The sequence below is a fragment of the Carettochelys insculpta genome, chromosome 15 (assembly GCF_033958435.1).
Source record: "Carettochelys insculpta isolate YL-2023 chromosome 15, ASM3395843v1, whole genome shotgun sequence".
Classification (NCBI taxonomy): domain Eukaryota; kingdom Metazoa; phylum Chordata; order Testudines; family Carettochelyidae; genus Carettochelys; species Carettochelys insculpta.
The window spans coordinates 31398820-31422932 of NC_134151.1; the positions used below are offsets into that span (position 1 = coordinate 31398820).

Below are 24113 nucleotides of genomic sequence, written 5' to 3' on the forward strand. Positions count from 1 at the left end.
GATTTTTAATGTGTAATAAGCATTGTCTCCAGAGAATTTCATGCCACCACACAGACTTGCTGAATCTTGGAATTCATTTCATATCAAAGTCACAGCGAAACACCTGTAGAGGAACCCTTTGCAATTTTGAAGTCTTCAACTTCTACAGCTTTCAGCTAGAAATTAATTCCTCTTTGCAGCACGGACTTTTCTACTGCTGAAAAAATAATGCAGAGGAAGAGGTGCAGGGTAATTTTATAACAAGCTTTACATTAGCTATCATCCTTTCCCTCAGCCTCCCCATTCCCTTGTTCCTAGCCATCGCTTATTACACATCTTAGGCCAGAGGTACACTCACATTAAGTTGTACCATTGCTCAGAAACATGAAAAATCTGCACCCTGTGTCATGTAGTTAAACGGACCTAACCCTTGGTGTAAACTGTAGACAGTATTTGGTTGATGGGAGAATTCCTCTATCAAGCTAGTTACTGCCTCCCAGGGAAGTGGATTAATGATGCCAATAGAAGAACCTCTCCTCCTGTCATTGTTGAATCTAAGCTAAACATCTCCTGTCGTGGTAGTGAAGTGTTAAAACTTAAGCATTACAACTGTGCCACTGTAGCCTTTCCAGGGTAGACAAGCCCTTATAACTCTTTTGAGGCCCCCAATAACACCTCTGAAGCACCAATGTAATGCAAATACTATCTCACACCATGAAACTGGTATTTGCCATATTTTCCATATTTGAGTATTCAGATTAACTAAAGATTTTACTATTAAGAGAACTGGTGCAAAGGTTAAAAGCCATTTTATAACATACTGTGGAAAATTCAATGGAGATCAAAAGCCTGCCTGCAGTAACGCATTAGCAAGGTGGCTTAATCTAAATCCAGGTGATTTAAATTGAGAGTTTCAGCATGGCAATTTAAATCACCCATTTTAACCAACTTCTGATTTATACCTCAGTTGTCTTTTAAAGACATGTATTTTCACCAATTAATATCCAAAACACGCTGAGTTACAACGAACGAGAGCCTTTACAGTGGATGTGTAACATTTTTTGCTATGTAGGAGAGGGCTTTAGGATTCTGTATGTTTAAGCAATTACGCATCCTATTTTTTTTCAGATTTTTATTAATTGTAGCTGTTTAGTACATTAGAAAATGGTGAATGATATATTGCTCATGTACTAGACAACTTTTTGCTTACTATTCGTGTCAAGCTCCATTAAGATAGAAACCAGAATTTAATTAAAAACACACAAAACAGCAAATACATTTTTTATAAACAAATCGACCTTAAATATTTTAAATACATGAACTTTGCTTATCAAAGTATGTTTAATGTTTACTATTGGATGATTTATTAAACAGAGGGATTAACTGTACACATCGAACTAAACTGGTAATTTCAGTTCACACGGGAAAATGTTTAAATATGCCCAAGTGAAAGTGATTGGTGCTGAAGGGTATGTCTATGTTACAAAATTAGATCCAATTTGTTAAGGCTGATTCTCTAGCACCCAATTTTACGAAGCTGAGGGTGCATATCCACAATGGCACATAAAACCGATGGCATGTCCCATTAGTGTTGCCAGCTTTGACTTTGTCAGCAAGGCACTGTGGGTACCTTTCCCACAGTTCCCACAGCCCCACTACATTTTGGGTTTCTGTCCCAGTGTCTGAATAGACAAAAAGGTGTCATGGACGGCTGTGGATACGTGTCGTCAGCACCCCAAAGTGCACTTTTCTCCTCCCCCTTCCTTTGGAAAGCAATAAGTGTTTTTGTGCCCCTTTTTCATATCTGAGCAGACTCTATTGCAAGGCTAGCACGGAACCCATACAGCTTAAAACTGTTGTGGTGAATACTGTTAGCACCCCATGCATTGAACTGTAGTAGATGCAGAACTTACGCAGCCATGAGAGCGATGAGGTCTCTGAGTAGGACATGGAAACATACATGAATGTGAGACACTGGAGAGAAGGAACAGGGAGATGATGGCTGCACTTAATTCTTTGTGCACAGTGGGCCACCATTTCTGGTGCCAAGAAACAAGCTCAGACTGTTGGGAGCACATTTTTCTACAGATATGGGATGATCAGCACTGGCTGCAAAACTTTCACATGCATAAGGCCACTTTCATGGAACTTTATGGATTGTTTTCCCCACCTTAAAGCACTCCAATACCAAAATAAGATGTGCTCTGACCGTTCAGAAGCACGTGGCAATAGCTCTATGGAACTCTGCCATGCCAGACACCTACCAGTCAGTTGGCAATCAGTTTGGAGTGGGCAACCTACCATGTGAGCTGCTGTGATCCAGGTAGCTCAGGGAATCAATACCATGAAATACTATACAATACTGGGACATGAGCAGAACATAGTAGACTGTTTTGCCACAATGGGGTTCCCTAACTGTGGCGGGGAGATAAATGGAACATACCTTACATATCTCAGCACTGGACCACCTTGCCTCAGAATACATCAACCACAAGGGGTACTTCTCCATGGCATTGCAGATGTTGGTGGATCACAGAGGTCATTTCACTGACATCAGTGTGGAATGGTCAAGAATGATGCGTGCATCTTTAGGAACTCTGGTCTGTTTAAAAAAGCTGCAGAATGGGACTTTCCTCCCAGACCAGGAAAAAAAAAAAAAAATCACACTGGAGACAGAAATGCCAACAGTGATTCTGGGTGATCCACCTTACCCCTTGCTCCCTTGGTTCATGCAGCCACACACAGGCAGGCTGGACTGCAGGAAGGCTGAGCAAGTATGGAATGGTAGTAGAATCAGTATTTGGCCATTTAAAAGCCAGGTTCAGCAGCCTCCCAACTCAGACCTCACCAAAGGCAACATTCCCCTCATGGTGGCAGCTTGCTGTCTGCTTCATAGTTTATGTGAGACCCAGAAGAAAGTTTCGTGCCAGGCTGGAGGGCAAAGGCAGATCACCTGGCCAGTAATTATGAACAGTCAGATACCAGGGCAATAAGAAGAGCACAGTGAGGGGCTCTGCTAATCAGGGAGATTTTAAAAAGTAGCTGTATGACTGACCAGACAGAGGCACAATAGTCATGTCTATCGCTTCTACAGAGTCTCCCCAAATGACGTGTGCTTGCCTGTAAATCTGTAAACCACCACCACACCATCCTGTGCAACACAAGCCATAAAGACACTGTTTTTAAGCTTGTTTTTATTCAGAGGACTCTAAAGGGCTTCGTGGAAGGGGCTTCAGGGGTAGATAAGCAAGAGCGTTTTGCCATTACGGGTGTGGAAATGTCAGCTTTCTGCTCACAGCAGCATCCCTGGGAGCGGAAAGAAAGGATACTCACCGTAGTAACTGTGGTTCTTTCAGATGTGTCCCCGTGGGTGCTCCACATTAGGTGTCGGGCTGCCCCAGCGCCGCAGATCAGATCTTCCAAGCAGTTTCTGCCGGACCGCGCATGCGCCGGTGCGCGCCGCTCCCTTGCGCGCTCCTGGCCACGTGCGCGATCCGGTGCCCGCCAGTTCCTTGACCAACCGCCTCGGATGCTCCTGCAAAACACTAAACAGAGATCCGAAGCGGGGAGGATGGGCGGGTAGTGGAGCACCCACGGGGACACATCTCGAAGAACCACCGTTACTATGGTGAGTAACCTTTCTTTCTTCTTCCAGTGTCCCCGTGGGTGCTCCACATTAGGTGACTACCCAGCAGTAACCCAAGATAGGAGGTGGGTAATCGGATTATGTGCAGCTTGTCCCCGAGAGGACCGCTGCAGAGAGACGGGTATCCTCTTGGAATACCCTGAGAAGGGCGTAATGTTTGGCGAAGGTGTCGTAGGATGACCAGGTCGCCGCTCTGCAAATGTCTTTTAGCACAACGCCCTTGAAAAAGGCTGTTGATGCCGCCACCGCCCTAGTGGAATGAGCCCTGGGCGTGGCCAGTAAAGGAGTCTTTTTGAGTTCGTAGCACATTTTTATGCAGGATACGATGTGCTTCGAGATTCTCTGCGAAGAGAGACCTTCTCCTTTCAATTTGGGAGCGAGAGAGACTAGGAGTCTATCTGTTTTCCGGAAGGACTTGGTCCTGTCTATATAGAAGGCTAGCGCCCTCCTCACATCCAGGAGGTGTAGGCGCGCCTCTTTGTTAGAGGTATTAGGCTTTGGATAAAACGAGGGTAAAACGATAGGTTCGTTAATATGAAACTCAGAAGAAACTTTAGGAACAAAGGCTGGATGCAGCCGTATGGTTACCGCCTCCTTGGAAAAAACAGTGCAGGGTGGCGTTGCCATAACTGCCGTAAGCTTGCTCACCCTGACGTGATTGCGAGAAGAAAGGTCGTCTTTATCGTAAGGAGGCAGAGGGAAACCGTGGCTAAAGGCTCGAATGGCGGTCCCGTTAGCACATTAAGCACCAGGTCCAAGTTCCACGAAGGTGGAAGCGGTTTCCGAGGGGGATATAGGTTTACCAACCCTTTGGAGGAACCTGGTAACCATGGGATGGGCGAACACCATGTGGCCCTTCTTCTTCGTGTCTGAACGCCAAAATGGCAGCAAAGTGGACCTTTAACGAGGATAGTGACAGTCCTCCTCTCTTGAGGTCCAGTAAATACTCTAATATTACAGGTATAGGCACCGAAAGGGGGGCTAGCTGTTTGGTAGAACACCATGCCGTGAAGCAAGTCCATTTGCTTGTAGGTCTTCCTGGTGGAAGTCCTCCTGCTACTTTCTAGAACTTATTGCACTTCCTCCGTACATGTGCTCTCTAGGGAGCTGAGCCATGGATTAACCACGCTTGTAGTCGCAGGCCTTGGGGGTACGGATGCACTATGGACCCCTGGGCTTGCGTAAGCAGATCCGGCGCCACCGGAAGGGGCATCGGTGGCCGGTCCAACATGCGCAGGAGTAGGGGGAACCATTGCTGTTGATCCCACGTTGGGACTATCAGGATCATTCGGGCTCCTTCCCTCCTGGCTTTCTGCAAGACTTTGTGGATCAGCACTGTGGGAGGAAAAGCGTAAAGCAGGGGGCCCCTCCAGGATATCGCGAATGCGTCCCCCAGGGACCCCCGTCCCAGTCCTGCCCTGGAGCAGAATCGAGGGCACTTCTTGTTGTGTTGAGTGGCAAACAGGTCTATCTGGGGAAAACCCCATACGTGAAAAATCGGTCGTAGCAGATCGGGACGGATCTGCCACTCGTGCGTGAGTGCGAAACGCCCGCTCAGCTGGTCTGCCTTCACATTGTGAGCGCCTGGTAAGTACGAGGCTTTCAAGGTTATATTGTTGGCGATGCACCAGTTCCACAACCGGACTGCTTCCACACATAAGGCACGGGACCGAGCTCCTCCTTGCCGATTTATATAAAACATGGTGGAGGTATTGTCTGTACTGATCCCGACTACTTTGCATTGTATATGGTCTCGAAAGTGTCTGCAGGCGTTGAACACTGCTCTGAGCTCCAGTATATTTATGTGCAGTGACTGCTCCGTGGAGGACCACAGCCCTTGCGTCACGTCTTCGCCCATGTGTGCTCCCCACCCTATGAGGGAGGCATCTGTAGTAAGAAAAACCGATATTTGTGGTTGGTGGAAGGGTACCCCTGTTAGCAAGTTCTTGGGGTTTACCCACCATTGCAGGGATTTGAGCACCTCTGTTGTGGGCAACACCACCCTGTGAATGGTGTGCGCTACCGGTTTGTATACGCTCACCAGCCAGTGTTGCATGCTGCGCATGTGTAACCTGGCGTTCTGTACTACGAACGTCGCTGCTGCCATGTGGCCCAGCAGCTATAAGCACGTCAGAACTGGCATCGTAGGGCTGAAGGTGATGACTTGCACGAGGGAGCCGATGGCCCGAAAGCGAGTCTCTGGTAGATACACTCTCGCTGTAATAGAATTCACGCGTGCCCCTATGAACTATATGTCCTGTGTGGGGTCTATCTTTGATTTTGCCAGATTGATAACCAGGCCGAGCGAAGAGAACGTGCCTGCTGTGACGCGTATCATGCGTAGTACCTCCTCCTTCGAGGCCCCTTTGAGTAGGCAGTCGTCCAGGTACGGGAATATAAATACCCCGTCTGTGCAGGTAGGCTGACACCACTGCCAAGGTCTTGGTGAAGACTCTGGGGGCCGAGGAGAGGCCAAACGGTAGGACCTTCTATTGAAAATGTTCTTTGCCTACCATGAACTGGAGGAATCGTCGGTGAGCCGGATGGATAATTATGTGAAAATACGTGTCTTGTAAGTCGAGGGCTACAAACCAATCTCCATCGTCTAGTGCCGTAAAGATGGAGGTGATTGTGATCATCTGAAAGTGTTGCTTGCGCAGGTACCGGTTGAGGCCTCGAAGATCTAAGATGGGCCTCCAGCCTCCTGTCTTTTTCTCCGTGAGGAAGTACCTCGAGTAGAACCCTTTCCCTTGCAGTTGCTCCAGCACTCTTTCCACTGCCCCTATGAGCATGAGATGGTCTACCTCCTGCTTGAGCCTCGCTACGTGGGAGGCCTCCTGGAGGTGGGGCTGGGTGGAGGTCGTGGCGGTGGGAGCGACTGGAAGGGGATGGCGTACCCCATGGCTATGATCTCCAGCACCCATTTGTCTGTGGTGATCCTTTGCCACTGGTCGTAGAATGGTCGGAGGTGATGGTGGAATAACTGCTTCGGATGACCTTGTGCGATGGTAGTGATGGCGCAGCCCTGGATCTGTGTGTCAAACTTGTGGCCTTTGGCCCTGCCCCGAGGACGCACGGCTCTGTTGGGAACGTCGCCTGGGAGTTCTGTACTGCTGGTGCTGTTGATGTCGCCCTTGCTCGTAACCCCTGTGGTACTGGGGACGCTGTTGCTGGTACTGGTACCGTCTTTGTTGAGGGTAGTACTTTTTCTTTCTGTATGGAGGGGTGTAAATCCCCAGGGTCCTAAGTGTGGCTCTTGAATCTTTACTGGAATGAAGGACCGAGTCAGTTGATTCAGCAAACAGCTTCTGCAAGTCGAAGGCAAGATCGACGATCTTTGCCTGCAGATCTCTCGGTATACCCGAAGTCTGGAGCCAGGACTCCCTTCGCATCACCACTGCCGTAGCTGTGGAGCGTGCTGCTGTGTCCGCAACATCCAGGGCGATCTGAACTCCCGTCCTCGAGGCCGTGTAGCCTTCTTGCACGATGGCCTTGAGCACCGGTTTCTTGTCCTCTGGAAGCGAGTCCATGAGGGAGGTTAACCTAGTGTAGTTGTCGAAATTGTGGTTAGCTAGATGCGCTGCGTAATTTGCCATTCGCAACAGTAGTGTGGAGGAGGAGTAGACCTTTCTGCTGAACAGCTCTAGCTTCTTAACATCTGTGTCTGATCCCCCTGTCTTGAATTGAGATGTCTTTGATCTTTGTTGCGACGACTCTACCACCAAGGAATTTGGTTATGGGTGGCTGAACAGGAACTCCATGCCCTTCGCCGGCACGAAGTATTTCTTGTCCGCTCTCTTGTGGACAGGCGGAATTGTCGCAGGGGTCTGCCATATCATAGTGGCGGACTCCAAGATTGCTTCGTCGAGCGGTATTGCTATTTTGGAGGAGGCCGGAGGTCTCAGATTTTTGAGGAGCTTATGGTGTTTCTCTTGCACCTCTGCTGTCTGGATGCCTTGCGTGAAGGCCACCCTTTTAAACAGCTCTTGAAACTGTCTGAGATCGTCCAGAGGATGGACGTCCCCCGGGGCCGTAGCCTCATCCGGGGAGGAGAGCGAGGAACCACTAGGATACGCCTCTCTGGACCCTTCCGGTTCCTGTTGGCCATTCGCGATTGCCCTCGGGGATACGGGACCGTCTGTGGGGAGCTTTCCCTGGTAGACTGCCGGTGGTGTCTATGCCCCGCGTGATAGGGGCGACCATGGCAGCATAGGCACTGCTCTTGGGAAGGTGACCTGGACCACTCCCTTGGTGCATACCCTCTGCGTCTGGGGGAGCGAGATCGTCGAGAGACCTGGGACACTGGAGAGAGTGATTTGTGATAGTACTCCAGCGGCTCAAACCCCAAGAAGGGTGAAGGTGGTCCCAGCCAGGGCGAGGCTGGTCGTAAAAATGGAGACGGGGGCTCCGGGTAGGCTAGGGGGGACCCCTGCCTTCTAGTTGGAGTCTGCAGCATGAGCGGAGGGCTGAGAGAAAGCAACTCTGCAGCCCTGTCTGGAGAGGGGCTGCGGTGCCTTGTTTTCTGTGCAGCCTTCCCCCTCCCTTGAGGGGGTGGCTCTGCCCTCTGACGTGCAGGGGATCTCGGCCCCGTCCGCGCCGCGCTCGGCACACTCATGGGTGGTGCCGCACGGGCGGTGTCCTCCGGTGCCTGCAGGCTGCGTGCCTGCGCGCTCTGCACCGCCAGTTCCCCGGGGGTCGGAGCCGCTGCCTGCAGTGCCGCCGGTACCGGCGCTTGTTTAGCCACCGCCCTGCCTGCGGTGCGGGGAGGCTGTTTGATCATCGGAGGCTGAGCCGCCTCCACGTGGCTCTCCGTGCCGCCGCCGATCAGCTGTTGCTGCGGCTGGGGGCTGTGCGCTCCTCCCATCCCGCTTGCTGTTGCTGCCGGCAGGGATTGGGTTGGGGAGACTTTCCTCCGTTTTTGCGCTGATTGGGTGCGGGAGGCAGCTCTCCTTTCATGGGCCCCAGAGGGTCCCTCCTGCTGCGGCCGCTCCGGCACGTCTGGCTGGAGGGCCTTGTCGAAGAGCAGCATTTTAAGCCGCATCTCCCTGTCCTTCCTTGCTCTGGCTGTTAATTTTGCACAGAAGGAGCATTTCTGCGTGACATGGGACTCCCCAAGGCACCTTATACAGTGACTGTGCCCATCAGACGCTGGCATTGCCTCTCGGCAAGACTCATATTTCTTGAATCCTGAAGAGGACATTGTTGGTGAGTCTTTCAGTTGTTAACGGGGTACTTAGCACCTTCTCTGTGCTGTTTTCCCCCTCTCCGATAGCCTGCTGCGGCAGGAGGGCTAATGGCCCTAGGCTCCCGGCCTCCGGTGCTCCGCTTGTTACTAGGACCGGAGTGAATTCCATCCCGCTTGTTGTTTCTTTTTTTTTTTTTTTTTTTTTTTGGAGAATAACAACTGGCTAACTTAACAATAGAATAAGAACTTGAAAACTTTTAAAGAAAACAGCTAAAACCATTGAATACGCTAACTTGGCCGTAGCCTAGTCGGATTCCGTCTGCAGCCAACGGCGGTTAAGAGGAACTGGCGGGGACCGGATCGCGCACGTGGCCAGGAGCACGCAAGGGAGCGGCGTGCACCGGCGCATGCGCGGTCCGGCAGAAACTGCTTGGAAGATCTGATCTGTGGTGCCGGGTGAGCCCGACACCTAATGTGGAGCACCCACGGGGACACTCCAAGAAGAATGCGAGGCTGCCCTTGACTTTCCCTTCCAGATTCTGAAAATTTCCCCACCTTTGATATTCAGAGTGATGGCAAGCATCCCACTTCAACTTTATAGACACTTGCAGAGGGTTTTTTCCTCTCCCCCCACACCACCTTCCTTCCCCCATCCAGCTGATTCATCAGATTTTTTCTTTCATTTTTTTTATGACTTTTCTCCAGAGGTGAAGAAGTGAGTTTGTCCCACAAAAACGCATCACCTAATAAATAATATTGTTAGCCTTTAAGGTACTACAGGATTACTTTTTGTTTTGTATACAAGTACAGGGAAATATATCTGGGTTCATTTATCACCTCCCTTCTGCATGTTATGACATTACCATCTTAGATAAATTTCTGTCCTCTATTATCACAGTATTTAAGTGTCTCAACATGAAATGTATTTATCCTCACAATACCCGTGTGAGACAGCACTACCTTATTTGCACATTTACAGCTAGGGAACTGAAGCACAGAGATATTAACTTATCCAAGGTTACACCAAAAACCTGGGACAGAGCAGGGAATTCAATCCAGGTATTTTAAACATGGGACCATCATTCCTTACCCTAAAAAGTCTCAAGCTCATCAGAATATCACCAAAAAGTAATAGCTATACTTGTAATTCATGTAAATGAAATACAAACAAGAATGCCCAACTTGAAAACAACAGCTACAGAAGTACAGCTGACCTCCAAATAGAGAGGGATCCATTCTGATAAGCTTGTGCACGAACACCACGATATTGTATGTAATGTTGTCGTAGCGAAATTGGTACAGGGATAATACCGAGATGAGGTGGGTGAAAGAATATTTTTACTGGACCAACTTTTTCTGGTTGGTAAGACAAGCTTTCAAGATTACAAAACGCTCTTCAGGTCTTCTGAGACCATAATGTGTCAGTCCTAGGTATCTCTCATCAAACCGTATGCCAAACTATTTTGCAAATCCTGCTGCATTCAAGCCATCAATCACACAAGTTATGATAAGCAACATACGGAGCAAGAGACAGTTGTCAGAGCTGCTCATGCACAGCTTGTTTGTTGTGCATTTTAATTATATCCTTCTAAATTTTGCAGTCTGTAAGAAGGAATTGGCCCCCTTAGAAAATAATTGTGTAAGATCTGACTTTAGAATCAGGCTTTCGTACTGCCACTGTTCTGTGGAACCACTTGATGAATTCTTAGGCTTTGTCTACAGTAGCTTCAAGTGTTATAAAGCTACACCAGTATGAGTCATGATTTACCCAGTCTACCTTGGGGCTTGCACTGATGCAGCTACCCCTGTGAGTGGCCAACAACATCTGTAATTGGAGCAAATTGCCAGCACAGGTAAAGCCTCAGAACAGCGTTAGCAATTTACATGAAAGACCAGCACACAGTTCAGAAAACGCACAAGGGAATTGAGGGAAGTCTTGTGTATTGGAACAAAAGATATATATACATCCCTTTTTTTAGCAGTACAACAAGCTCTGATCCTCTAGCCCATAGAGAAGAGGTCGTTTTGCATATTTATATAGAGATTATATTACAGACTGTCATTCTTTAGGATTTGATGATGCACCTAGTGAGCCTTATTCTTCACGATCACCTACCAAGAAGCAAGCACTTCAAACCACACAAACGTGGCTTATAAACCCAGCTTTAGTCAAGTAAACACCATCTCCCCTGCCCATGCTGTCTCTTATCCTGCCCCTCTGTAAACTCATTAAAAAGCTACACTTGGAATCACTGCAATGTTAGTGATACAGCAAGCTAAGTTGTAATAAATATCAAAGGCACCAAACAACTTCTAACGTCATAAGGGATCCTCTTTACTTTAAGCTGGTGGCCCACACGTGTCTTGGGCTAAACTCTTTGTATTCCGCATGGAGCATAGGTCATCTACAAATCTCCTCCACTTCACTCGGTCTCAGGACAAAATTTGTAACTGACCCCAGGAGTACCCCAGTTGTTGTTCTCCAGTCTCAACGGATCTTCTCCATATTGTCCAAGGTTTTCCTCTTTTGCGTTTGTCTGGCGGGTTTCATATGAGAGTTTGATGGACTATGCTGGACAATGGTTTTCTGAGAATGTGCCCTAGCCATCCCCACTGTCTTCTCTTGATTAGTCTTGCTCTGTTCCAAAGCTCCTCATTTGTGACCAAATCTTGACATTTGATGTGAAGGATGTGCCTCAGGCATTAGTTTATGAAGGTCTGTAGCTCTTACAGTCACTCAAAAGACCAGGTCAGTGGAAATGAAAGGGGTAGCCGTAAGTTTTGGGGCACCAACTGTTTTTCCTCATTGCCAGATCAGGAATGTGACTCTCGCTATTTAGTCAGAGGGCTCTTTTCAAAACCTTAGAGCAGGGTTTCTCAGCATCTTTGGTATCATGGACCAGCTTGCTGCCCTCTTAAACGTGTCAGAGAAATCTCAGGGACCAGCAGCACTCCATGGAAATACTGCCTTAAGGGCACCATAATTGAGACCATCCAAAATAATTGCAATTATTAACCTTAGGTATTTTAGCATAAAATAACAGAAAAGAAAATATTAACCACCGTGAATAACCAAAACACAAATGATAAGCTTGCTACTTCCATTACAATCTCTTCTACACACCTCTCTATATTGCATTTTTAAACAGATTACACCAGATGGAGCACCTCCAAAACGTACTCACCTCTCCCTAAATGAAGGCCAAAGCATTGTTTCTGAAAACTTTAATTCCATTCTTGAGGACATCCTTAGAGAATTAAATATAATTACAGATAGGCAAAAGACCTTTGTTTCAGGATGGGTGAACCTGTTGGTTATTATTAACTATTGCCAGTTTACAGTTGGCAAAGTAAGCAAGCTTACTATATCTTTTGAAAACAGGAGAAAATACTTAAATCAGTTACCAGAAGAAGCCACTTAAGGTGTTATCTTGAGACAGGCCAATTAACCAATACTAAGACTCTTAAATTCAATTACATCCCCTGCTTTCCTGTTAACCAATGATTAAGCCCTGTCTCCTCCCCAGGAATATATGGTCTTCCCACAGGGCCAGACAAATACCCAGAAGCCAGCTACTTCTAGATAGGCCATGGGTCTGCAACCTGCGGCTCTGGAGCCGCAGATGGCTTTTTAAGGACTTCTTTGTGGTTCCTGACACTATAAATGCAAAGTTAAAGAAAAAACATTCCTGATTATGTCAATAAACAGAGAATACCTAAAAGCCGAACCATGAACCCAACTCATATTTAAATATCATATTATATGCGACCTCGAAACATTGGATAACTCCCCCTGTAATATGTGCAGTGCATTGTGGGATATGATACTGTATCTGTGTTCTGATCGTGTTACTAATAAAATCTTCAATTTGAAAAGGAAAAGGAAGCTTGCAACATTCCTGGCGTGAATGGCAACACCCATTTTAAGAAAACTGAAATTAAATGTGAAGTAAAATTGGCACAGTTAAAGTGGGTTCAAGAGTGAAAGTCAGGAAGACAGTGGTACAAACACATGTAAAGTGTGAGGAAACAGAATACGTAAAATGTTTGTGAAGGTCCTGCAGAAAACATGTATCACATTACAAATCGTTGTGCGTGATGTTCTTAAAACAGAGGTTACAAAAAGTACATCTTGACATTATTTATTAAGGACTGTCTCATCCACACACATCGCAGCTCTTGAATTACTGAGTTTTTACCAAATTTGAGGGGGGAGGAAAAAAAGACTTCTTCCTAATTTGGTTGCCGACCTCAAGAGGGTAAACAACAGAACACCACCTTTCACCACCTATAGCCCTCACTTTAAACCCCTCCAGTGCATTGTTGATAATCTAGAACCGATACTGGAACATGATCCTTCACTCTCCCAGGCCCTGGGTGACAGGCCTATTCTCTCCTACAGACAACCACCCAACCTCACATACTCACTAGCAACCACACACCATAACATAAAAACCCTAATGCTGGAAGCTCTCCTTGCAACAAACCTCCTTGCCAGCTCCATCCACATATCTATACTAGTGACATCATTACCGGACCTAACCGCATCAACCATACCATCAGGGGCTGATACACCAGCACAGCCACTAATGTGATATATGCCATCAATGCCCCTCTGCCATGCACATTGACCAAACTGGACAGTCCCTACGCCAAAGGATATAATGGACACAAATCAGATGTCAGGAATGTGAATACACAGAAACCTGTGGCTGAGCATTTTAATCTTGCAGTGCACACTTTAATGGAGTTGGGGTAAGTATATTATTACTAAGAGATTTTAACACCGGATTACAAAGGGAGACATCTGAATTGGAATTCATTTGCAAGTTTGCTACTTTAATCTGGGACTCAACAGGGCTCTCAATGATCTTATGCATTACAGGGAGAATTTCTTCAACTTTGATATTGGCAGGGATGGTGTACATCCCACTTAATAGTAACAGAGAGGAAGCCGCGCCAGTCTATATGCTATCAGAACAAAAAAGCAGTCAAGTAGCACTTTAAAAACTAACAAAATAATTTATTACGTGATGAGCTTTCGTGGGACAGACCCACTTCTTCAGACCATAGCTATACCAGAACAGACTCAATATTTAAGGCACACAGAACCAAAAACAACGAAGGGTCCTGTGGCACCTTATAGACTAACAGAAAAGTTTAGAGCATGAGCTTTCGTGAGTTAACTCACTTCTTCAGATGCTGGAAGTGAGTTAACTCACGAAAGCTCATGCTCTAAACTTTTCTGTTAGTCTATAAGGTGCCACAGGACCCTTCGTTGCTCTACAGATCCAGACTAACACGGCTACCCCTCTGATACTAGAACCAAAAACAGTAATCGAGGACAAATCAGAAAAAAAAGTGATCAAGGTGAGCAAATCAGAGAGTAGGGGGTAGAAGGGTGGGGCGGAAGGTCAAGAATTAGATCAAGCCAAGTATGCAAATGAGCCCCTATAGTGATGCCAAGTACTTGGCTTAATCTAATTCTTCACCTTCCCCCCCCCATACCCTTCTACCCCCTACTCTCTCATTTGCTCACCTTGATCATTTTTTTTTCTGATTTGTCCTCCTTGATTACTGTTTTTGGTTCTCTGTGCCTTAAATATTGAGTCTGTTCTGGTAAGGCTGTGGTCTGAAGAAGTGGGTCTGTCCCATGAAAGCTCACCACCTAATAAATTATTTTGTTAGTCTTTAAAGTGCTACTTGACTGCTTTTTTGTTTTGATCCCACTTAATTTACTCCTTCTATAGGTCCTATTAATGAAAGGTGGCTCTTCCTCCCTGCTCTTTCCCCTCTTCTTCCTCTCCCTCACACCTGCTCTCTCTCTCTCTCTCTCTCTCTCTCTCTATATATATATATATATATATATATGCTCTATATTATCATTTTTGCTCCAAAGCAAATGAAAATGAAAGCTCATTACCTAATAAATAAAATTGTTAGTCTTTAATGTGCTACAGGACTGCTCGCTTTGTTTTGTGAAGATACAGACTAACATGGCTACCCCTCTGAGACCACTTGGGGTTTAACAAGTAGCACTGCTAGTCTTTAAAGTTATTGTACCATTTCAATATTCGAACAGAATCATTAAAAGAATTTTAAACCTAAGCACTTGGCACCAATCTCCTCTCACCAATCCACACTGAAGTACTGGGGGAGGTTTCCTTGGATTGGTTTCTTCTTGAGTCTTTGAATTTCTTATCTGTCTGAGGCAGCTTGCATGTAAAGATGGATAGGATGAGTGGTGGAGTGTTTGCTGTCCAAGCAATGAAGAGGCAGATGTGAATGCGGGGAACTCTTTTCAGAGTATTTTCAACCCTTTTCCTTATTTTCATTATAGGAAAACACACCTCTTTCATGCTTGTTTAGATTCAAGTTGGTTGCTGTCACTCTTTAATTGGTTCCATGCCTTCGGGATTATCTTAATGACACTCTCAGCTCCTGAATATGCAGTTTCTTTAATTAATATGCAAAATTTCTTGGACTTGCCTTTGTTCTTCTTTTGTCAGGAAAGGCACAGATCACTTTGAAAGTTAATTTCAGCTCCTGTTATTCTGTCCATTTTCTGAGATATGCTTTCAAGTTTATTGGAGTTTTGCAAAAAATTAAATACTTCGTAAAAATGCCCAGACACGCCCGTTTTTCATATAAGATGTTTTGGATCTCAAAACAGTCTCAAAATTAAATTAATATTGAATAGTTCTTGGAAGTCAAGATCAAGAATTAAATATTTCATGAAGATTTACACTGTTTTTCCTAACTGCATCATTGTTGTAAGTGACATTCTGCAGTCACTCCTCAAGAAAGAAACCACCCTCGACAATAGGCAGAAGTTCCAGCTTTAACAAAGTAGATAAATGAGATGCTGGAGGAAAGTCTATTAAAACCACCCAAAAGGTTCTCAATTATCTCCATACACTACTGTCCTTAAGCTGATCCTTGGTTCCCCTAACACCTCATCCGAAGGCTTACTGCCATTGTCTCTGTGTCCACCTATTAACTGAAATAATGATCATTCCTGAAATTATCAGGAAGTGGTCTAAATATTATTTCTCTTCCCCATCAAACAGCCTCACAATATTGTAATTGTAGGGTTTAGTCTTATCAAACACAGCGGATGGGGAATAAAGACACTTTATTCAACACAGAAATGGGAAAACCCAGGCAGTATGCGAGTGATAATTCTCTAAGTGGATTTCCCAACTTTATTTTCAAAATACATTTTCAAAGTTTACACAGGCGAAGTGATTCTCACCATATGTGGTGCTGTAAAAGACAGGTGCTCTGTTACTAAAGCATGTCCAAACTTTCAGTTTCTAATACCCCACAAAAGCCTCAAAAGAGCATCCTAGACCCACAGGCTGCAGGAGGCCCATCAAAGCGCCTATGCATGGCCCATGACACATTTGGCTTACCGTTGTCCATGCTGCACAAATTCATGGCTCATTTTGGTCAATTTCACAGTCATAGGATTTAAAACATACTAAATTTCATCTTTTCATCTCATCAAGCCTAAGATTTCATGGTGCTGTAATTGTAGAGCTCCTGACCCAAAAAGAGTTGTGTGTCTGGGTGCAAGGTTACCGTAGGAGGGTTGCAGTACTGCTATCTTTACTTCTGTGCTTCTGCCAGCGGTGGCAGCTAAAGTGTTGTGACTGCTGGCTGTGAGTCCAGACGTGAAGGCAGAGCTACAGCCAGCAGCAACGTAGCAGCAAGGATGGCATGGGATGGTATTGCCACCTTTACTTCCACACTGCTGCCTGTAGAGCTGGGCCCTCAGTCAGCAGCCGCATCTCTCTGGCTACCAAGCTCTGAAAGCAGCAGTGCAGAAGTAAGGGTGGCATGGTATGGTATTGCCATCCTTACTTAGGTGCTGCTGCTGGCAGGGCACTGCCATCAGAGCTGGGTGCCTGGCCAAAAGCAGCTGCGTTCTCTGTATACCTAGCTCTGACAGTAGCACAGAAGAAATGCTTGCAATACTAAAATGACCTTACAAACCACCCCGCCTTATGCCTCTTGTTTTCCCTTGTGAGGCAGAACCCCCAATTTGAGAAACCCTGGCCTCCCTCATGAAATCTGTATAGTATAAGGTAAAAGTACACAAAAGACCAGATTTCACCATCCATGAGGGCCATGAATTTGTCAGGACTCTACCCATGACTGCTGATCCCAGACACAATGTTAGGGTCTGCTACTAAACATCTGGTGCTGAAAATGCTTTGAGCACAAAAATAATTAGAGAAAAAAGAGACAAAGATAATTAGAGAAAGAAAAAGTAAATGTCCCAGAGACTAGTACATGGATCAGTTTTTTAAGATCCGGTCTCCCTAAGGCGGTGGTGGGGAATATTTACATATTAGGAAACGGAAGAAATGAGAGCAGAAAGATGAATGTGGTGTGTCATTCTACATGCAGAAAGGGGGGGAAAAAACTGCTTCCTTTCCTCCCTCTTCCCAGATACAAGTGTTGCCTCTCCTCCCATTACTTATGTGCTGTTATAAAACTTCTCACACTTCAACTAAGCAAGCTCTCGCTGTAGGACTTCTTCAGCTAGTAACTACTGACTGCTTGTTCATGACTCTACTTGACTCACCTGTCTTCAGCTCCTTACCCCTTCCACTAACACTTATTCTGCAAACTGCAGGTCATGCTTTGAAAGTGATGCCCTATAAATCCGACAGGTATTTCCTGATGTCCCACTGACGATAGGACACAGGAAATGTGTTATATGGATATACTGACTGCAAAAGTGAAGAACAGCTAAACACAAGTCCAACATACACAGTGAATCAAATTGCTACTGCAGGAGAGCAAACAGTATGTGACTGTGACAGAAGGCAATATAGCTAGAAGATCTGCAAATCCACAAATACTCGCTTTATATCTCTGGGTATCTGCAGACACAGATGTGGATAGCCACAGAAATTATCCGCGGCTTGCCACTTGGATGTGGATACAGCTTTTGTGTCCACACAGGACTCCAGATACAGCCTCAGAAAAGTACTGCTTCAAAAGAGCGTTAAAGTAAATTCTTAAGTGGTGTTGGCTACTCTTCCTTCCTATATCCTGGCCATGGGTGGTGGAAAAAGGAAGAGAAGAAAGGAAGAACACAAGCGCTCACCCGAAAAATGCCTTCCAAAATCCCAAGCAAGGAACCTGTCTATTGTTCTGGGCTACTCTTAGTGATCTCTAATACAAGTTGCCCCTCCCTGGCCTGGTACCCTCAGGACTTGAGAAGTCCTGGAAGAAGGATTTTGCCAGACCAGGGAGGTGGCCTCAGGCCTCCTGGCCACCAGCCCCAGTCTACTTTCCAAGCTTCCTGCTGGCTACCTGGCTGCCATGGCTCCTCAGCTGGCTCCCTAGCCCTGGTGTTTCTTGGCTGCTCCTGGACCCCACAGTTCCCCAGCTGGCTGGCTGGCAACTCCCCAGCCATCAGGGCCCCACCACTCAATGCTGGCTCTTCAACCATGGAGGACCTCTGGCTTCTGCTCCCCAGCTTCCCTCGTTTCTCCTGTGAGGGCCCCTTGCTGCGGCAGGGCTGGCAGAGATTCCAGCCAGGTCTGACCCAGGCCATGCTGCCAGTCACTGCTCTGGCCCAGCCCTTGCCCTCTGACCCCAGCCCCAGGACTCTCTGGTCCTGCAACATCTGTGGTCACGCCAGACCACAGTTGCTGCTGGACGAGAGAGTACAGGATGTAAGAGGCTGAACCTGTATTTAGCTGTATACTAAAGCAGTAAAAGGCTGGCTGGGAGTTTTGGCTGGTTGAAATTGCCCTATTCCTCTTCCTTCTGTGCACTGCAGTATTTTCACCAAGTTTATACCAGTTACTGCTAGGTTGGCGGGGCTTTTGCACGCTCTCCATCTGGTCATCACTCTGTTAGCAACCATGTCAGCTAATAGCTTTTTGCTGCTGACAGATGGCTGTCAGACGCAACCAGTGCAATACTGTTCTTATTTTTGCTTTCTGGACAAGCCTCTCTGTCATCCAGTATGTTTAAATAACTGGTTTGGCCAGTCGTCCTTCCTTCCAGCTCAATGCCTCTCGATGCACATCACGTCATGTACTTGTGCATCCTGCAGAGATTTTATTTAAAATGAGAAGATTTATCGGATGTTGTTTGGATCCTTAACTCAAGGAATTTTTGTTTTTTGGAAAACAAAATGAAAATATACATGCTGCTTTTTAAATCTCTGCTGTGCAGTGGGGCTAGAGATGGGGGGTCGGTGTGCAAGCTGACCAGGTGAGAGAGGACGACCCCAGCCCTATCTCACTGCAGCAGCTTGCGGCCAACTAGGAAGCATCTCTCCATGGCCACTGCAGCTCCAACAGGCAAAGCTGAGGGGTTCATGTCCCTCTGCTGGGGCAAGTCCAGGTTTGTTCACCCCCCCACATGCTGCGGTCAGAGTGAGGAACGCAGCAAACTGCACTTTCCCTGGCAATCTGACAAAGGGAAACAGATAGCAATGCCCCGTTCAAACTGGTGGAGGAGGCAGCTGCAGCCCTGCGCCCTCATCAAAGAGCACCTAGGAGGTAGAAGGCTCATGCAAGAGGCAGTCCTGGACAGGGATGGGAGCAGTGGCTCCAACCAGCCCCCTTCACCTGCCTGGTGATTCTGTCTCTTTTGCCTGTGCCTGAGAAGCAATCCCATTCCAGGCACGTCCCATTTTCCTGGCATAACCAAATCCTAACCTTGCTTTAGTTATGATAAGAAGAAGCTGTTACAAAATGGAGAGGTCCTAGCTCTTACCATTTAGAAGTTCTTGGACAGACGGATGGACTCTCTCGAATACACAGTACAGGTTGAAACTCTCTAGTCAGTACCCTTGGGACCTGGCTCTCCTTGAACCACAGAATTTGCCAAACCACAGGAGGTCAATATCATCTAGCAGCATTACTAACACCTCCACTGCTTAGTGGGCTGTTAGAAGACATTTAGGGATAAATTACAAGTACATAACAGCACAGAACACAGAACCAAGACTGGTGGCTGGAAATAAATTTTATGGGGCCACAGGAAACTGTAGAGTATTTGAGTTTGGTTTTGCGAGGTTTGGTTCATCTCTGCTGCTGCCTCACTACATATTTCAGGTTCCAAATAAGGTGCGTGGTTGACTGGTCAGTTTGTAACTCTGAGATCCTACTGTACTCTCATTTACATTTCTTGTGTTGTCAGTTTGACACCGTATGTGCTTGGAAGGAGGGAAAAAAGCAGACAATCTTTTAACATACTGAAACAAACTAAAAGAGTATCTAGGCTAAATAGATGGTTCTTAAATGAAAGGTTAGACTTCTATTTGTCAGGAAGTACTACAGAAAACACCTGCTTCTTTAACGTAGTAACTACAATTCAGGAAATTCCAGTTGCTAGTTTGCCATTTTACTAATACAGAAAGGTGTTCACTATTTTAAAAGAAACTCAAACATCATCATTGTCCATTGCAGGAAAGCAGCTTTCCAAACTATTTCTGTCTACATACATATGGGCAAGTCACCTCAGGGTCTGGCATTTTTGGTTGAAAGGACATAATAAAACAGGTCATGCATTTTAGAGGGAAAATCTTGGAAACAATATGCAGCCAATGAGACATTTATAGACCTTTTTGACCTAAATCATGCTCAACAATCTTGCTATTTGAAGCTCTGCAGCAAGGTGGACATAATGGGATTTAAACCATGCTAGAAACATAAGTTAGCAGACACTTTTAGTTGATGAGTAAAGTGCAAAAACCAAACAATGTTTCATAAAAGCCAACATTAATTTTACAACAAAAAAACAATGGAGGATAGTGGGTAACAGAGCAACCATTAGGCAGACAGTTAATGCAGACTTAAGGATTTTTAGAAGAAACTAGAAATGAGTAGATTTGCTGAGTGAATGAAGGGTCAATGGCATGACCCTAGGTAACTCAGACCAGAAACTGACAGCTGCAATTCGGAAGCAACAAGAAGCAGTAGTAATTTTAACTAGCCAAGTAAAAAACAAACCTTTGTAGTGGTGACTGACAAACTGGGGAAAGGTGCTTATTATACTTATTATGTTGTTAGAAAAAAAAAAAAAAAAAAAACCAAGGGCAAGCATCTTGGGAGAATCTCTTATATTTAAAAGACATTCTCCAGAGATGCTTGGCCTTACTTTTTTCTATACAGTGGAACCTAACGTAAAAGCACAGCTTTCTGTATTCAGTAGAATTGTGCTCTATCAGATAAGCTTTAAAGTTATATTTCTAGCCCTTACACTTATGAAAATCTTCTAAATTTGACTGAAGCCATAAACCAGCAATGTATTGCCCAAGTAGATTTTAAACCAATCTGAAATACAAATTGAGAGAAAGGAATAGGTTGTTAATTTTGAAACCTGGTAATTGCAGTGTGCCTGATACAGTTAACTATTTCACTGCTGATCATTTTAGCAAACATTCAGCTAATGTGTACACATGCCAAAAGCTGCAGATGTCATTTTAATTTCCAAAGTCTCCAACTTCAAACATTTAATGATACAGTTAGACTCTCAATCCAAATTTCAAGAGACTTGAATATTAAAAATTTAAGGGGAGCGTAAAATACGTAATTTGAAGTCCTATTAAATAATACAGGGATTACTGTACTGATTTTACTACTCATTTTCATATTTAATTCACTACAAGATTTCTTTCTTAAATTTTCTGCAGCTGCTGCAGTATCTCTAGCCTGCTGTACTGGAGTGCTGCGGAGCTCAAGGGCCTTTGCACAGAATTTAGGTCATGCTTGCCACAGAGTGCAGGCAGCCTTGGTAACATCTTCCTTTTCTAACTAACAGATACTGGCTTTACATCGCTCTGCAAGGACTCCTCTCACCAAATCAGCTCCACAGAGCTGTGCATCCACTTTCCTCAGCCAGTGAATTGTGGCCATGACGTGGAGCACAGATGTTTGAAAGAGAGGTGAGCCCCATGATTGAAAAATACTTACACACATGCTACAATGAAAAAGAAATCTCCAGACCAGGCAGCCCAGGGACCGACATGCTCATAACTCAGCTACAGGAGAAAAAAAGCAGCCCAGGAAGATGACAAAGTAGCCAGGCAAAGAAAATGTTTTCCCAGACTCCGGCCAAGACTACTTAGGAACAAGAGAATTAAGTATAACCTATGGTAGTCGGTTCCTAGGAGTTCTAGAAGCTATCAGTTTACCAGACTAAGAACTTGGCTGCTTGTCTTCACTATGTGGCCTCTAATCCCAAAGAGGATCTTTTGCTACTGCAAACACCAGTCTTACCCTTTCAGGTCAGAGCTCACACAAACAACGGGAAGTTCACAATGGGAGAGAACAAGAGTCTAGTTCAGAGGCTCATCACTAAGGTAGGGAGGAAGGGGAACCTGGAGTATTAGTTTAAAAACCCTGAATGATCATTGGCTGGGAAGCACTGACCCATAGGATGCACATTCAGAGCTCATCTGGGTGGTGGAATTGGTTGCAAACTGCAAATAAACTTGGGCTGCAGAAGGAATCCCTAGGGAAAAGCATCTGGGGGTGCCCACGTATACAGCCCTACCCCAAGGGGTTCCCTGGGTACCCCTGAGAAGGATGGAGGGGGAAACACACATTCTGCAGCAGGAAGGAGAGGCATAGCTACACACGGGGGCGGGGAGAGCGGACAGGAAGGCAGGTCCCCCTCGCCTTAGCCCAGTACTAGGAGTGGGATCTAGGGTGGAGGCCCTGCAAGGAGAGGAGAGCGGGGGCGAAAAAGATCCTTGGACGCCCCCGTCCCGCAGAAGAGGGCTTGTGAGGGGCCGGCTGCCAGAGTACGGGGGGACCTTGGTACTCCTGGGTGCCAGGCTGGAGGGGCAGCCCCCCAGGAAGGCGAGGAGCTGGATGCCCCGGGAGTGGGGGCGGGGCCTCGGGGAGGGGGCGCCGCGGGAGGGGGGGTCCCCGCCGGCGCTGCCCGACCGCCCTTACCTTTGTGCCCGCTGAAGGCCCCGTACCAGGAGAGCGAGAGCAGGGCGCACAGGCAGCCGAGCAGCAGGGTGAGGAAGGTGCCATTGCGGAGCCTCATCTCCTCCTCCGCGGCGGCGGGGGAGGCCGCATGTCCCAGGCGCGGCGCGGCCTCAGCCTCCCGGGCCCCGGCCCCGGCGCGGAGCGGAGGCGGGGGCTGCCGCGGGGGGCGGGAGGGACTCGCCGCCGCCTTCGCCCTCCGCCCTCATGCGTCGGCCGCGCCCGGCCGGGCCGCCAGCTCCAGCGGGATGGGGCTGCCCCCCCCCCGCACCGCTCGCGCGCCCAGGAGCAGGGAGGAGGCTGCCGCCGCGGAGGGGAAGGGGCGGAGATGGCACCGAGTTAAAGGAGCCGCGCACATGCTATTGCTGCGGCCGGGCGTGCAAGGGCCAGTGTGCGCGTGCAAGGGCGCCGCGCGCCTCTCACGGAACAGGTGGGGGCGTATTCACGTGTGCACGCGTCGGGAGGACCTCCGGGGTGCTCGTGCAAACGGGGCCCCTTCTGTGTTGCACACCGCTGGGCGCCTGTCTGCGAAGGCAGTCCTCTGCATCGTGTGACTGTGCAAGCGTGCACGGAAATGCATGTGCAGGTGTGTGTGTGCGTGTAACCAGTACACATATAGCAGGGTGGTAACTTCTCACACTAGCGCACCACAGACGGGCCAAGCCTTCGCCCGTTGCGGTATCTAATCGCAGTTAGGCTGGTGTACAAATGGGAGTAGGCGACAGGCTTTGGGGACTCTACGGTGTGAGCAATTAAAACAAGGGTAATATTAAGTGGAAAACGTCGCCTCCCATATGCAAACGGGAGCGTCCCTGCAATTATCCCGCTTGGGGTATTTTCTTTTTTATGAGCAATACTAAATAAGGTTCTGTGTCTTAAATAATGAAACATTGGTACTGAGAGCTCGCAGGCACTAGTCGCTGTCCTGTCTGTTTTCCATTTGGTTATTTATATAGTTGTAGTTTTTAAATGCCCTGATATATGCACTCCGCGTTAGCCTTTTAAAGCTTTTCAATGTAAATATACAAAGGAAAATTATGAAACACCCAAAACGATGAAAGCAACGACATTCACAGAGCGCGGGTTACTAAACCATCAATCCCAGGCGCGAGTATTTCAAGTGCAGCCTTAAATCACTTGATTGTGCCTCATCCATCATTTTTATCAGCAGGCTCCTACGTCAGTATTTTTACTTGCTGTCAGCTTAGCACAGATGTAAATTCTCAGCACGCGAAACTGCACAGATTCTGGGGCTCTTACAGTCAAAAGTGTCCCCTTACTTTTTATCAGAGCGCCAGAGCATGCGCATTTTTGTGGCAACTAGAAACCT

General features: G+C 46.8%; 1 protein-coding gene across 3 annotated transcripts in view; it reads right to left on the reverse strand.

Annotated features, from left to right (window-relative positions):
* Positions 1 to 23065, reverse strand: part of MGAT4B (alpha-1,3-mannosyl-glycoprotein 4-beta-N-acetylglucosaminyltransferase B) — a 137000-nt gene extending 113935 nt beyond the window's left edge. For 2 of the 3 annotated variants that reach the window (XM_075009293.1, XM_075009291.1), the window contains exon 1: positions 22748 to 23064. In XM_075009293.1, coding sequence (XP_074865394.1) covers positions 22748 to 22844 — 97 coding nt within the window. In that variant the 5' untranslated portion in view covers positions 22845 to 23064. Of the gene's footprint in view, positions 1 to 22747 lie in introns of all 3 variants that reach the window. The other variant, XM_075009292.1, reaches the window with a different exon arrangement.
* Between the last annotated feature and the right edge of the window lie 1048 nt (positions 23066 to 24113).